We start from the raw sequence: 13447 nt of genomic DNA, 5'->3' as shown, positions 1-13447 counted from the left end.
AACAATAATAGTAAGGGATGTGAGCAAAAATCTGCAGCAGAGGCGGATGCTCACTAAATCGAATTGAAGGTGAACTCAAAGTTGCTACAAGTGGTGAGACTCAAACCCACACACCTCTAGCAAAGCATCGATTGTGAGGGGATGATATTCACAACGTGCAAGGAGTCGAGTAGCCTCAATACCACATGGATATGCAAGGGGATATTCTCACACTAATAAAATCATCATTCCTTAGATGAGGATGTTTGAAGGATAGCACTTCGTTGCATAGATTGAAAACCATTCAATAGTTCTAGGGCATGTTCTTAGTTTTCTTCTATCTTACATATTTTCTTATTTTGAACCTGCCATGTGTCAGGGAAAAGGGAGTTCCATGTCCCAAGAAAAGAAGAGTATCGAGGATTTTAGGGGACAAAAAGAGTGAAAACTATTCTTTCGGAGCACTATAGAAATTTGAAATTCTTAGAAAATATAATTAGGTACCTAAAGTTTCTAATACGAATACCATGAAGTTTATATGTGTGTTTGCGCTCACACACACATCTATATCTATGGGTGCAAATTTCTTAAAATTCCTCAAAGTTTGACATTTATAAATGAGACCTTAAATTTTATTAAAGGCAATCGTAGACAGGTCAGGTTACTTGTAGGCCTTAAAAACAGATGGTCGTCCTTATATATATAGGGGCATATTGAATAGACCAATGTAACGATATTAAGGATTGCAGGACGAGGTATGTTTCTGTCTCCCTTTTGTCTGTGTTTTAGGGTTCATCTTCGCACTAGCTGAGAATTGTTGCTCGTTCCTCTGTTTCTGGATTGCATTTAGGTTTTTTGTACATCACTTTGTACCCATGAAGCCCTTCCCCGTATTTGTTGGGGACATGGACCATTCTGGCTCCTCCGCTGCAATGGATATGGACCTTGACCATCATCGTGCCATCAATTGCTTCGGGGATTCCGTCGCCGATGTCAAGCCCTTGGACATTGATTTCTTTAATAGCTTTGAGGACGATTTCGATGACTCAGACATTGCCTAGGTCTCGTTTCGCTTTCTTTGTTTCATGAGATTCGCAGAAGCACTGTTGGCCTTTCCTCCGTACTGCCTCCATTTATTCTGATAAAAGATTGTTTGTTAGCCCTACGCCTTTATAATTTTAGTAACCCTATACCTTTTCTTTTGTTTGAAGGTTCCAACAGGTCGATCGAGCTTTAAAGGGAACAAATTACGTTTTGCAGTTTCCGAATGTCGAAAAGCAAAGAACCTTGTAATAGGGAAGCGTGCGATATTCAGACCTGCCTAAAGAAGAATGATTTCGTACCTGAAAGGTATGCTAGATATCTAGACGTGGATTGTCCGCAAGATGAGAGCTTAAGACGATGATCATATATGTAATAACTGCAACGTGTTCACAAAACCTTCGCCCTCTGGAGCTTGACGTGTGGCGTTCCAACCTTTCTTTTATTGTGTCTGTACTTTGTGATCTCCCATTGCTTCCCGTTCGCTTTCCCATTCCTTTCTGTGGGCCTATGTTACAGTTGTTTAGAGTTTTTTCAAGCACGTTCGAGGCCCCCTAAGAATCAAGTGGGGGGGACCGTACCACAGGGTGTCCCAAGAAATAAGGTTTTCACCTACCCTGAGCATGGATTAGCAATCTCAACCTGTGTCGATCATCCATGTAATCTCAACCTGTGTCGATCTGCATGGAGTTGATGGTTGCTCAGCTGTAAATCTCTTAATTTAAGTACAAATATGGACTGAGTTTGGGAATGTTCCTGGATTCATCTAGGTATATACAAATATGGACTGGTCTGAAGCATGAATCTTCTGTACTGTCTTTTGCTTGAAGGCTTCCCTAAAAGCATTTCCACTGCCAACGATAGGGAAACTTAAGATTTTAAGATTTTCTTCCATCCTCATGCTTCTATGGAAAGCGACATGTTTGTAGGGCGGTAGTGGCAGGGGCGGGGTCCTTTTATAGATTTTATCACAGGCACTGCTGGTACCCTTCCTGTACCGGGTGGTATCTCAATGCACAGGATTTCATATCCTTCCCAATCAGACGATCCAGGCTGCCACACGTGCCGATTGGACATGTACCGCATGGTACAGGAAGGTTACCGGCAGTGTTTACTGATGCCCTAATAACTACCGCCGGTATAGACCACGGACTATGCAGGGCAACTGATACTGCTTGGTATGGCTAGAAACTGCGCGGTGTTTGCGAAACGGTACCATGTGATAAGAGCGTAAAGCATTTCCTACTTAAAGACTGCTACTACTAGCCGCTCACAATATTCAGAGGCAAGACCAAACTAAATCATAGACAGGTTCCACAAGTGCTGAATAGAGGCGACTTCATACAAGGTTGATGTGCTCCTTTATCAAAATAAAGGAATTGCCGGATGCATAGAAGATTGGCCTTTTGCTAGCGTTAGGATCCCCACAAAGGCTAAATCCTTTATTGGAGAGCCAAAAGTATTTCTATCTTCTATCAATTTAGCTCTACTATATACAAACGAGATGGGTTGATATCCTCTGCCGACTGACGGAGTTGGTTCTCTAGACAGCATACATAGGATCCGTCACTCATGACGGTTAGTTGACCGACTGGCCCACTGATGGTGATCTCCCTCCTACTCCTTGTCTGGTGAAATTAGCTGATTCTTGTAGACACTGTCGTGTAAATTTCAGTAGCAGTGATCAATCCATGTGTATCAAATTTATCATTGAGCTTTACTAGCTTTACTGATACTGTTAGTGTGAAATTTAATAGAGGTGGGTTTGTCCTAGAGAAAGTAGGTTTGCTCACTAATCTAGTACTTTGATCTTTTTGCAGATGTCGTGCTACTATAGAGGCTCTGCAACTTTGTTGTGAAAAATGCAAGTACAAGTCTACACATTGTGCGTCTTTGTCTGGCCTTCTTGGGGTGAAAAAGAAGACTGAATGATGCCCTTGGAATGCAATGCGTCCTTATAGATTTTGTGGATGCCCATTTTGATCATTTTTACGAGGGTGAATCTTTAGGAACTAAACATATCTGTCTCTGAGTCGATCAAAAGTTCCACTCTTTGTGGATGTACAAAATCCTGACTATGATTCTTGTTCTCTTCTACTTTGTACATAAAATTTGGTATTATGTACTTTGTGGAGTAGGATTATGTATTAAGTGTGTGTGTGTGTGAGAGAGAGAGAGAGATTAACGTCTGCAGAAGACCTCACGGGTCTATGAGAAAGTACCAGCACCAAAAAATGACTTGCTACATCCCGAGTTATGAGAGAGAGAGAGAGAGAGAGAGAGAGAGAGAATTTACTGTTTTAAGTTGTGATTTTGAGCATAGGACTACGAACATTTTTACAAAACATAGCATTGCAGCATAATTAACAAAGGATGCAGAACTATACCCACCATATGAGCATTATCAATTGATAGAATGTGATACTCCACGTCTATTGCCTCTACCACAACTACCAACAGAACTATTTTTTCATTTATGCCATTGTAAACAAATGATGCTGAACCGCACCCACTGTGCAAACCTAGGTTTTCCATCTATCATCTATTTGGATAGTATATAACACTCAGTCATATTTGCTCTTACCATGACTGCTATCATGGAATGCCACCCTTGATAGAATATAGTATGTTGCTTGTCATGACTAGTGTCTTATGTGTGCTTTGACTTGATGATATTTTGTAACTCTTTTGTCTATTTGACTCTTTTCTTCTACAGCAATTAGTCGTTGCTTAAACGAGTGCTTGTCAAAAAATAGTATATGTGCATGAGCTATCTTGTGAGTAACATCACGTATGCACCTTCGTTTACATTAGATCTTATTGAGAAAGGTTAATAATAGCTATTGGTCTTCGCTTGAACGAATGCTTGTCAAACAATAGTATATATGTGCATGAGCTATCTTGTGAATCATTTGAGAATGACATCTCAGATTCACTGCATCCATTCCCATATCGAATCTAATTTGTATGTAAAATGCCAATTCACTTGTGATTAATATGGTCATGAGGAAAATTTAATTTGGATGACACGGAGCTACATAGTCATGACTTTGCAGAGGGTCTATCATCCCAACATGCATTGCATGTATCAAGTATGCATTTGTACATATTTAATTATCAAGTTGGAACAAATTTTGTATTGTGAGATAGGCTCCTAGAATCAAAAGGGCAAGAAATCAAGATGTTGAAGTTCAGCATTTGCAATGGTAATTGTAAAGGGGTTGAGGATTAGTTAAGATAATTGATTCTAAGAGTTTTGTTCATGGTGGAGTCATTGTTATGTTGATGTAGAATGATTCTAAGCAACTTTATGGATGACCTTAAAGGTAATGGGATGTAGGATAGATTATTTGGGTAGTCTTGACACTTTATGAGAGGGTTTCAGGCATGGTTCGGGTGGTGGTTGGATGGATTGAGGTGGCCAAGTGCACAATTGGTACAAACAGGGTTGTCCTTTGTTATCTTTTTTATTTGGGCTCTACATAGATGAGCTTGAGACATTCATTGAGACGCCAAGCAGCACGGGCTCATCTTTAGCAAGATCCTTGGTTTAGGTTCTCATCTATGCATATGACGTGATCTTATTCGCTGTTGTTGAGGGTCTCTAGTGACATCTGGGTCCACTTTAGACCTTTTGTGAGACGTGATTAGAAGGTCAATCTTAAGCGGCACGGGCTCATCTTTAGCAAGATCCTTGGTTTAGGTTCTTATCTACACATACGATGTGATCTTATTCGTTGTTGTTGAGGGTCTCTAGTGACATTTGGGTCCACTTTAGACCTTTTGTGAGATGTGGTCAGAAGGTCAATCTTGGTAAAACCAAGCTTATGATCTTCAACATGTTTGGGTAGTCACACATAGAGAGTACTTTACAGTAGAGATTGTTGCATCCTATATGTATTAAGGAGTGCTCTTATTCGGTCTAATCTTTATGATGACATAAGCTAGGCATGCCCAATTGGGTAGGGACTATGTTGCACTTGCCAAGCTCAAGCGCCAGTGCTTTATTCTTGTGTCCAAGATCCAAGTCTCTTCACTTTGACTGTTTGGTCTATTCAGTTGGTATATATGGTAGACCTTGTTGGAGCTTCGATGTATCAGAGATGGATTGGACTCGATTTGAGGATCCAACTTTTAATTACTTTCCGTGTTAAACCTTCAGTCCCACACTAGATCCTTTTGGTCGAGTTTAGAGCTTCCTCACTATAGCTTGACACAACCTTCTAGATCATCACATACCCATGACCTTAGGTTGATGCAAGTTATTGCGGCTGATCCTATGTGTGTTTAGGACATTAGTGATTGAGGGAGATAAAAGATATTAGTATGCTTGACATGTAGATGATTTGTGAGTCTTAAACACATTGCCAGGGTCTCATACAAGTCCACACTTATAGGACTTAATATCTAGTGAGCTTTCGATGAAGCAATCTCTACAAAGAGCATTGTCTATAGATATGAGAGGTTGACCTACTTAGCTACACTGGATCCATCTCCCCCATGCTTTGAGGATCTCAATTGGATACTTTTGAGTTTCTAGCCTTTGTACTTTTTGTGATTTTTGGTGATGGTCCTTCCCCCTTCAATTAAGAACATAACTGTGATGTCAGTAGTACAATATTCTTGGCCGGCCAGTGGTCTTGGTCCCTTATATAGCATACAAATGACCCCCCACATAGGTGGACAGCCAGTTTTTCCATCCTTATGCTTCATTCCCTCCAATAGTGAGCTCTCCACAGCTTTTCCTTGCTCTTTGGTATGATATATCATATAATACGCTATGTACTCCCTCCCACAGTGACATCATGCTATATATCTACCTTTCATGGGATTTTTGGATGTGTGATGTTGCTCAGTGGTCCCACCCCTCCACGTCTTCTCACTGTATGTATTTTTTTAAGTCTTACAGACCGACCCTAGAAGACTCTAATAAATCTTATGGACCGACCCTTGAAGACTCTAATAATCTCGCTCTCTCTCTCTCTCTCTAGGCCAGCATGGAGCCTACCAAAAAGTTTGCTACCTCGACTCTTACTCGACTATTGCAGCTTTTGCCCCAACTCCTAGCACAAAGACATACCAGACCATCTCAAATCCAGAATAGCGCATCTATTACCTAGAGCTTGAAGTGAGCTCAAGCTTCGGCTTGCAACTCTAGGGTTCATGATATGGAGGGTAATAAAAAGCAAGAAGTCTTCCATGAGGCAATACAAAAATGTAATGCACCTCCACCGACATCGCAATTGGTTTCTAAAGTGCAAGACATGGTCATCATTGAAGTGAAATCTATGAAGCAATTGCAACACGAGAAGGAGTTGTTGTGCTCAGACTTTGTAGAAGACACAACGATTTGCGTGGAGGGTTCTACAGAGTGCCTCGAGGTGGTCAAGGAGGTTCTAGCCACCTCTGTGCGGCATGTCTTTTGTTGGCCCCTTGCCTCATGTATCTCGCAATATGATTTTGAAGCTATAATTTCACTTATAATTGTCAATATAATCTAGGTGTCATTGTCTTTCAATGACATATGTTAAGGCTTGTGGTACTTATGAAAATTTTCTTCATGTCATAGACACTTTTTGCTAACTTTAGATATGCATAATGGTCTATTAAGAATGATGCATCCATTGTCTGTAGGCTCTCTTTCAATGTAATTTAAATAAATAAAGTTAAATCTTGTGGTTTCTTATAGTAAATTTTACATGTCATACACCTCTCTCTCCTCTGTAGTACAAACTTTACATACGCATGGTGTTCTCTTACAAATGATGCATCCATTGTATATATGTTCTCTTTCAATGTATTTTAATGAAGGGGGTGAAGGCTTGTGGCTCCTTATTGAAATTTTTACATGTTATACACCATGTCTTCCCTTCGTACAAAACTATAGATATGCATGGTGTTGTATCAAGAATTATGCATCCATTGTCTTGTAGTGTAACTTTTGATATGTAATTCTAAATATCAAAAGTAACTTTTGATTGTCTTGTAGTGTAACTTTTGATATGTAATTCTACATATGCAATGGTGGTGACTCACCAAACGCACATGTTGGAGAATGCATTAGTATAATTCTCTCCATGCAATTATGGAGAATGCCAGTAGTGGTACCGCTCCCAAATGGGGATATAGACAATGTCATTAGTTTCTTTCTAATAACCCCTAAGAATGTTACTAGTGTCGAGATTTGTGCATCAAAATCATTGGAGTGATTTAAATCTACATCCATGTGATTGGCAGACGTGGACATTGGATATGGGTTGGATGTAGATGATGGAAACTTGGTTCCTATTTAATGGGTGGTCACCCCTCTTATATGGTGTGGATCATTCTCGCCTTACATTTGAACAAGGTGATAGCCCATACAAGCTTATGTGTTGACTCCATTAAGTGGTCCTCCATCTCCATCTCTCTTCTCACTTGTGATCGTTTCCTCTTGAGCACTCTTGTAGCTCATAACATGGTATCAGAGCCTTGGTTCTCCCTCCCTCGATCTTTGATCACTCTTGCCATATGTTAGCTCTCAAAGGTCCTCTTGAATTCTTAGAGTAGCTTGTGGTTTTACACAGAGAATTTTTCTTGAGCATTTGGAGGCTTGGTTCAGAAGTCCGAGTTACTGTTGTCCAATGTGTTTTGACACATTTTTTAGAAGCCTTATATCTAATCGCCAGTCTTTTTAGAGGGTGTTGTTGTCACATTTTTATTCTAGAAGATGGTTTTTTAATGTGGCTCAAGGGGCCTTAGCCTCCAATTGCCCTTCTATGCTCTTTCATTGGTTCTCAATTACTAGAAGGACACATCTTTTTTTAATTTTTTGCTCTCTCCCTGTTCATTGTTGACCACGAAAAGCTCTTGTTAATGTGCTGATTTTTTCGGCTAATTCTTGGCTCGAGAGTTTTTTTACTAGCAATATTTCACTATTTTTTAAAGCCCGAGAAGTCCTTCCATTTCTAATAAGGATTCCCTTTTTTGGGTTTAGGGTTTTTATAGTCACATACTTTTTTAACTCTATTTTACAATTGTATCCTCATTTTATATTGGTAGTTTGATGTAACATGCATATGTATTATTACTCTTCATTTTGTAAAGTAGTAGTCACTACCATGCCATGATAATTGATATTGGTACGACCCTCCTTCCTTCTTATGCCGAGAAACCATTTCTGCATGCTCATGGAAGCCAATCATATCCATGTGGACACTACTTAGTCATTGTGTGAGGATGACTAAGGTATAAGACATACAGAGTTTCGAGAGTCAAGCTACTTTATAGAGTCACATTCATTAATACACAACTCTCCTTGATAGTGTGTCACCAGTTACCATGATGTCTTCAATTTCCAAAACCTTATAATAAGCCTATAATCGATAAAGTCTTCTCCTTGAGTTGATATTGCCTGATGTTAGTGCAATACATCACCCATTTTATATTGAGGGGGAATGCTAGGATTTGTACATTAGAGCGATTAGAATGGTTTATATCTACATCCATGCCATTGGTGAATCTGGATATTGGATAGGGGTTAGATGTGGATGATGGGGACTTGATTCCTACTTAATGGGTGGTTACCCTCCCTTATATGGTGTGGATCATTCTAGCCTTCAATTTGATGAAGGTGATAGGTGATACAACCTTATGCGTTGATTCCTATTGAGTGGTCCTCATCTCCATCTCTCTTTGACCTTGTGAGTGTTTCCTCTCTTGAGCACTCTTGCATCCCGCAGCAACTAGGACGATTCTCAATAATACCAAAGGGGGGAATGGAACTACTTCCATTCTCCCCCAAGGGATTACAAGGAATTCCATTACTTTTAGTGGCTATTGTATTCCATAAGGGGGAAGCAGCAATACGACCATTTTCCATAACCGCATGGGGGAAGGAATGAAACTACTATCGTTCTCCATAAAACATGGTGGGGAATGTCACATGTGCCATTCTCCACTAGCCCATTCTTTCCCATGGGTTCATGAAATGAGAGAGGGCATGTGACATGCACAACTACTGCCATTGTCCCCCATAGGGATGACCATAAGGCCACTACGTTATACTAGAGGAGTTGATGTCGTACTTGCTACTACAGTTCAATGAAGCTAATGATGTGCACATTGTGATCCAGAGGAATTGGTATGGATGATTTCCTATGCTGGAGGTTTATGAAGATTCAAACATCGTCCAAGTCATTTTTAATGGATGGAATGAGCAAAATCATCTATGGTCAGGAATGGAATACAAAATAAGAAGGCTTCCTCTTGTAGTACAACTAAGAGGTAGGGCTATAGGTGATAAGGTAGAGCTGCAAGCTACATTTCATAAACCAAATCATGGTTGTGGCAACCAATTACCTCAACTCAATACGTCACAAATAAGACTTCTAAGGGATGCTCCACCCATCTATAGCATGAATAGCATGCAAGTTTTTCATTTGGCTATAGAGTTAGGGTACCAAGGTCACTTTATTAAGAAACACATTGCTAAGGCCCTATTTAAAGCAACCACAAAATGCATATGGTTCCATGAAGGTACAAATACCAAATCTTTCCTTGAGCTTATCTCAAGTGACTATAATTGCATATTACATTACTTTGGTTTTGGAGCTAATTCGACTTGTCTTTTGTCATGTAGACAAATGATTTCAAATCTTGCTTGAGTAAGACATAGTGGGATGTGATCCACTTGGAGCAATAAAGTTTCCTATGTTCATCAAGGAAGTGTTATGGATCAAAATGGTGACTTTTGAGGTGCAAGAGTCAACCATTATAAGCGCTAGCCTAGGCTTATTTGTGCATGATTTCCTCAAGAGAGGGACTACTATTCTCAATTATGGAGGTGGTAAGTACTCATACAAATCTTGGAAAGAATTGTGTAGAGCTTGGAAAGAAGTACTCCATCCAAGACGATGGTAAGGTCTCTATGAAGGATATGGTGCACATTGTTGGTGATGTTTGGTATGGCAATGTGGTAGGCTCTATCAACAACAAGAGAAATAAATATGCAACGCTAAATGTTTGTTTTGTATTTCCTCGTGATTTACCATCTTGGTCTATCTCTATGAGGAAAGTAGACATTGAAGAGTAGGCATGCATATGTGTTGAAACTATAGATGATATATGTGCAGGAGAGGAGCCACTTGTAGACTATGAGTTTGATTAAGACATTGCACCCATTGAGTATGTGAACATGGTCAAAGCAATGTTACATTTTCCATCACCTAGTGGGAAGATGGTATAGAGCTTCAACAGCTCTAGGACCATCTTCCCATTGGATTATGGAGAATGCCTCTAAGGTCATTCTCCCAAGGCGACTATGTATAGAACGAAGGGCTACTAGGATCTAGGCATTTGATTGATTGTTTGTTTGTTGAGAGGAATGTTTTTAAGAGAGATAAGGATGATGCTTTCAATGACGAGGCTTAGTACCTACATATATAGTTTAGAGCCTATGGGTGACCTTGGCTTGGTGTTATTGACTATGTTAATATATTTGAGTTGAGTGTACTTGCTTCTTATACTAATTTATATTGATGGGTTTTGCTGTGCCTTTAGCAACTTCCTATTTTGACCTAGAGATCATGAGAGTATACGCTCGGAGCTTGTTGGGTGTCTTGTGCTATCTCAAGCAGATATTCAATATCGTCACCTATATCACCTAAGGGCTCGTTAAGAGTACTCAATGGGGGTTATATCATGTATCTATCGAGTCTAAATTGGAAAAACTTATGAACAAATATGAAGCGAGAAAATTAGAAGAGTGGAGAGGTAGGGAATCTCAAAGGCATTCTACTACGAAATACGGTTGATCAACATTTGATCTGCTGACACTCAAGAAACACCCCTCAAGATGTTATTGCTAGTTTAGAAAGCTAAAAGGTAAAAGGGAACACTTTCTATCACAAGCATGAGAAACCTTCAACCCCTTGACAATAAAAATACACTTGAATTATTAAATCATGTTTGTAGGGACCATTCGTATATGCTATGCAAGGACAAGGTAGACAATAAACCATTGATGCTTTGTTGCTCATCTATCGATTCCACTCATCTACATGGCACACAAATAGAATGGGTGTATCTACAAATGGTTCATCAATTTCCAAGTTTGGAAAAATTGTTGATCCATCATAGGAGCTTCTAAATGGAGAGTAGTTTTCCACATTGCAAAGCCTTAAAAATTTGATTCAACCAGTAGGAATTGTAAAAATGGACAAATAAGGCAAGCAACACAGCTACTTCGCACTCAAGTTAAGCATGTGCATGCATAAGTGATTATTGCATGAACATCCATCAAAACTCCTATGACAATTCTAAGGTGAGTGCTCCCAAATTTCCATCTCTCCTCGTCATTGCCTTGTCATCGTCACCTTGAGCAACACATAACTTCACACGTGGAACCAGAGAGGGTCTCTCCTCTTAATTGCCTTGTCATCGTCACCCTGAGCAACACATAACTTCACATTTGGAATCAGAGAGGGCAAGTGGTCATCATAGAGGGCACGGTAGTGATTTCTCATCGTGTCCTTAAATGAAGCATTTGGGAAACCTATAGATCAACTCGTGGTTGGATTCAAATAATGCTCCTCAAGTTAAATACAATACATTGCCTTGTGGAGAGAGAGAGAGAAAGAGATCCATGGCTGCTCCCAATCTAAGCGCGGCCAAAAGTTTGGCTTCTGCATTCCGACGACGCGTCACTGCCCGCCCTGCCCTCCTTCGATCGGGTATGGGCATGCCTGTTGGCTCTATGGAAATCCCAAAGGAACCTGTAAGTCATGTCTTTCCTTTTGGTTTTTTGGAGTAGCTGAAGCCGTGAATGCAACAACTTGCCGATCGAGGAAAACACATGGGTGTGACGATAAATGGAGCGTCTTATTACAAGGAGTCCCTTCTATCTTCTCTTTTTGGTCCGTGATGTCCGTAAATGTTGGGTTTAAAAAAATGCAGCTTCCAGAGGATGCTGAGTTGATCTGGGACGATGGAAGCCCGTATCCTGAGCCTTGTTTGGATGATTGGGCTCCAACAGTTGGAAAGGTCTGGAATCGATTATTTTTGTTCTCAAATTTGTTGTCAAATGCCGGTTAGGAGTGCAATTTCGTGGAAATTTGCTTGCTTTTCTGGTGACCAAGTTGAATGATGGAATGTTCAGTTTGTATTGAAGACGCATGTTAAATTTCCTTTGCTACCAGCGATATAGAGAAATCAGATAAACATGTTTCATGATGCTCGGAGAAAATCTATTGGACTGGAAAAGGAGAGCAAAACCTTGAATTGGAAGGCGGGGGTGGTACTATTTTCAATTGGCTCTGTAGTAAGTTATCATATCGATAGCATAAAATTGTTCATATGCAGTACGAAGCGCTTGCATGGGTGTGTGGTGGATTCGGGTTTTTCGGGCTCGTTGGACTTCTAGCAGCCTGGAATGATAAGGCATCCAGAATACCATATGTACGTTTTCAAATTTATCCTCGTTGGCAGTCTCACTTTCAAGAACTGCATGCTGATAAATTTATCATTGTTTTAAGATAGTTTTTTAGGCTTATTTGATTTCTAAATCGTCCGAACTTTATGTAATATGACAGGATTACTTTGTCAGATTATCTCTTGCATTTCTTTCAGCTATTATGTTCTGTGTTCTTTTTTCCCAGACACCTCGGGAGTACCCCTACGATAACCTCCGCGTCGAGCTTGGGGGAGAACCTTGATGGTTTGAATTTGTGTTAGAGTTCCATCTCTATCAGTACAATCATGAGCGCTCCATAAGCATGCCAAAGTTCCCTTTCCTCTCACCTTGTTATTTTGCAGTACACTCAAAGGGAAGCTACATTTAAGTACACCTGATAAGAAACAAGTTACTCTGAAATAAATGTACGATTGGGGTTTGCAATGCTTTGCAAGCAAAGTAAAAACATCAGCAATAAAAGTTTTGTGCTATAAATGTTCTAGGTTTTCTCTTCATTTTTGCACTTTAATTGTACCTAAGAGCAATTGGAGCGTACTTCTTGGCCTCATTTTCCATTTTTGTTTTGTCATCATGATGTACTGCCAAGTTAAAGGGTCCTTTGGTGATATGTGCGATTGTGACTCTATAATTGGGGGATGAAGTATAGGTTTTAGTATATCAAATATTGAATACCTTGATAGAAAAGTCAATGCGATGTTTGTATGTATGACTGTAAGAGGAGTGGAGGGCAAAGGGTGGGCTGGAGAAGACCCGGTAGCAGTGGTAACATTTCATGCCTTGTATGGAATGATTGCATCAACAACCCATTTATGTTGAGTGTTGAGACTTGGGAGGGGAGAGAATATGAGTGGGTGGCTATTGTCGGTGGAGCCCTTAGGACTAGAGGGTCATGTAAGTGTCTCTGGGCATGACATGGCATCTCTAGAGGGGATTGAGGGGTACCATCCTTGTCCATGGCGGTACCGTCAGTCTGAT

The 13447-nt window shown here is 40.1% G+C and overlaps 2 protein-coding genes across 5 annotated transcripts; both read left to right on the top strand.

The window, feature by feature from the left end:
• The first annotated feature begins 602 nt into the window (after nt 1–602).
• Nucleotides 603–3115, top strand: LOC147880128 (Cox19 family protein (CHCH motif)). Of its 4 annotated transcripts, none has more exons than XM_087372020.1 (4): nt 603–734; nt 861–1040; nt 1201–1329; nt 2841–3115. In XM_087372020.1, the coding sequence occupies exons 3-4, from the start codon at nt 1247–1249 to the stop codon at nt 2950–2952; spliced, it is 195 nt and encodes a 64-aa protein (XP_087228146.1). In that variant the 5' UTR covers nt 603–734; nt 861–1040; nt 1201–1246; the 3' UTR covers nt 2953–3115. The 4 variants fall into 4 exon arrangements, with proteins under 4 accessions (XP_087228146.1, XP_087228144.1, XP_087228145.1 ...); XM_087372018.1 differs by having other exon boundaries at nt 638–734; nt 830–1040; XM_087372019.1 differs by having other exon boundaries at nt 638–734; nt 830–1040; nt 1191–1329.
• Nucleotides 3116–11602: 8487 nt separating this feature from the next.
• Nucleotides 11603–12966, top strand: LOC147880127 (NADH dehydrogenase ubiquinone 1 beta subcomplex subunit). Its single transcript, XM_087372011.1, has 4 exons — nt 11603–11776; nt 11956–12042; nt 12361–12456; nt 12657–12966. The coding sequence occupies exons 1-4, from the start codon at nt 11645–11647 to the stop codon at nt 12711–12713; spliced, it is 372 nt and encodes a 123-aa protein (XP_087228137.1). The 5' UTR covers nt 11603–11644; the 3' UTR covers nt 12714–12966.
• The last annotated feature ends 481 nt before the right edge of the window (nt 12967–13447 follow it).

This window comes from Dipteris shenzhenensis, chromosome 33 (assembly GCF_047967505.1).
Source record: "Dipteris shenzhenensis isolate YYH24624 ecotype China chromosome 33, Dip_SZ_1.0, whole genome shotgun sequence".
In the NCBI taxonomy this organism is placed as follows: domain Eukaryota; kingdom Viridiplantae; phylum Streptophyta; class Polypodiopsida; order Gleicheniales; family Dipteridaceae; genus Dipteris; species Dipteris shenzhenensis.
The sequence above is the reverse complement of the archived record's forward strand: the minus strand, read 5'-3'. Positions and strand labels throughout refer to the sequence as shown.

What these genes read in the sequence shown, in the direction of transcription:
- LOC147880128 (XM_087372020.1), top strand. Translation starts at nt 1,247, where the DNA reads ATGTCGAAAAGCAAAGAACCTTGTAATAGGGAAGCGTGCGATATTCAG. An exon ending in AATGATTTCGTACCTGAAAG is followed by an intron (nt 1,330 to 2,840) that starts GTATGCTAGATA and finishes ATCTTTTTGCAG; the next exon opens with ATGTCGTGCTACTATAGAGG.
- LOC147880127 (XM_087372011.1), top strand. Translation starts at nt 11,645, where the DNA reads ATGGCTGCTCCCAATCTAAGCGCGGCCAAAAGTTTGGCTTCTGCATTC. An exon ending in TGGAAATCCCAAAGGAACCT is followed by an intron (nt 11,777 to 11,955) that starts GTAAGTCATGTC and finishes AAAAAAATGCAG; the next exon opens with CTTCCAGAGGATGCTGAGTT. An exon ending in GGGCTCCAACAGTTGGAAAG is followed by an intron (nt 12,043 to 12,360) that starts GTCTGGAATCGA and finishes GTTCATATGCAG; the next exon opens with TACGAAGCGCTTGCATGGGT.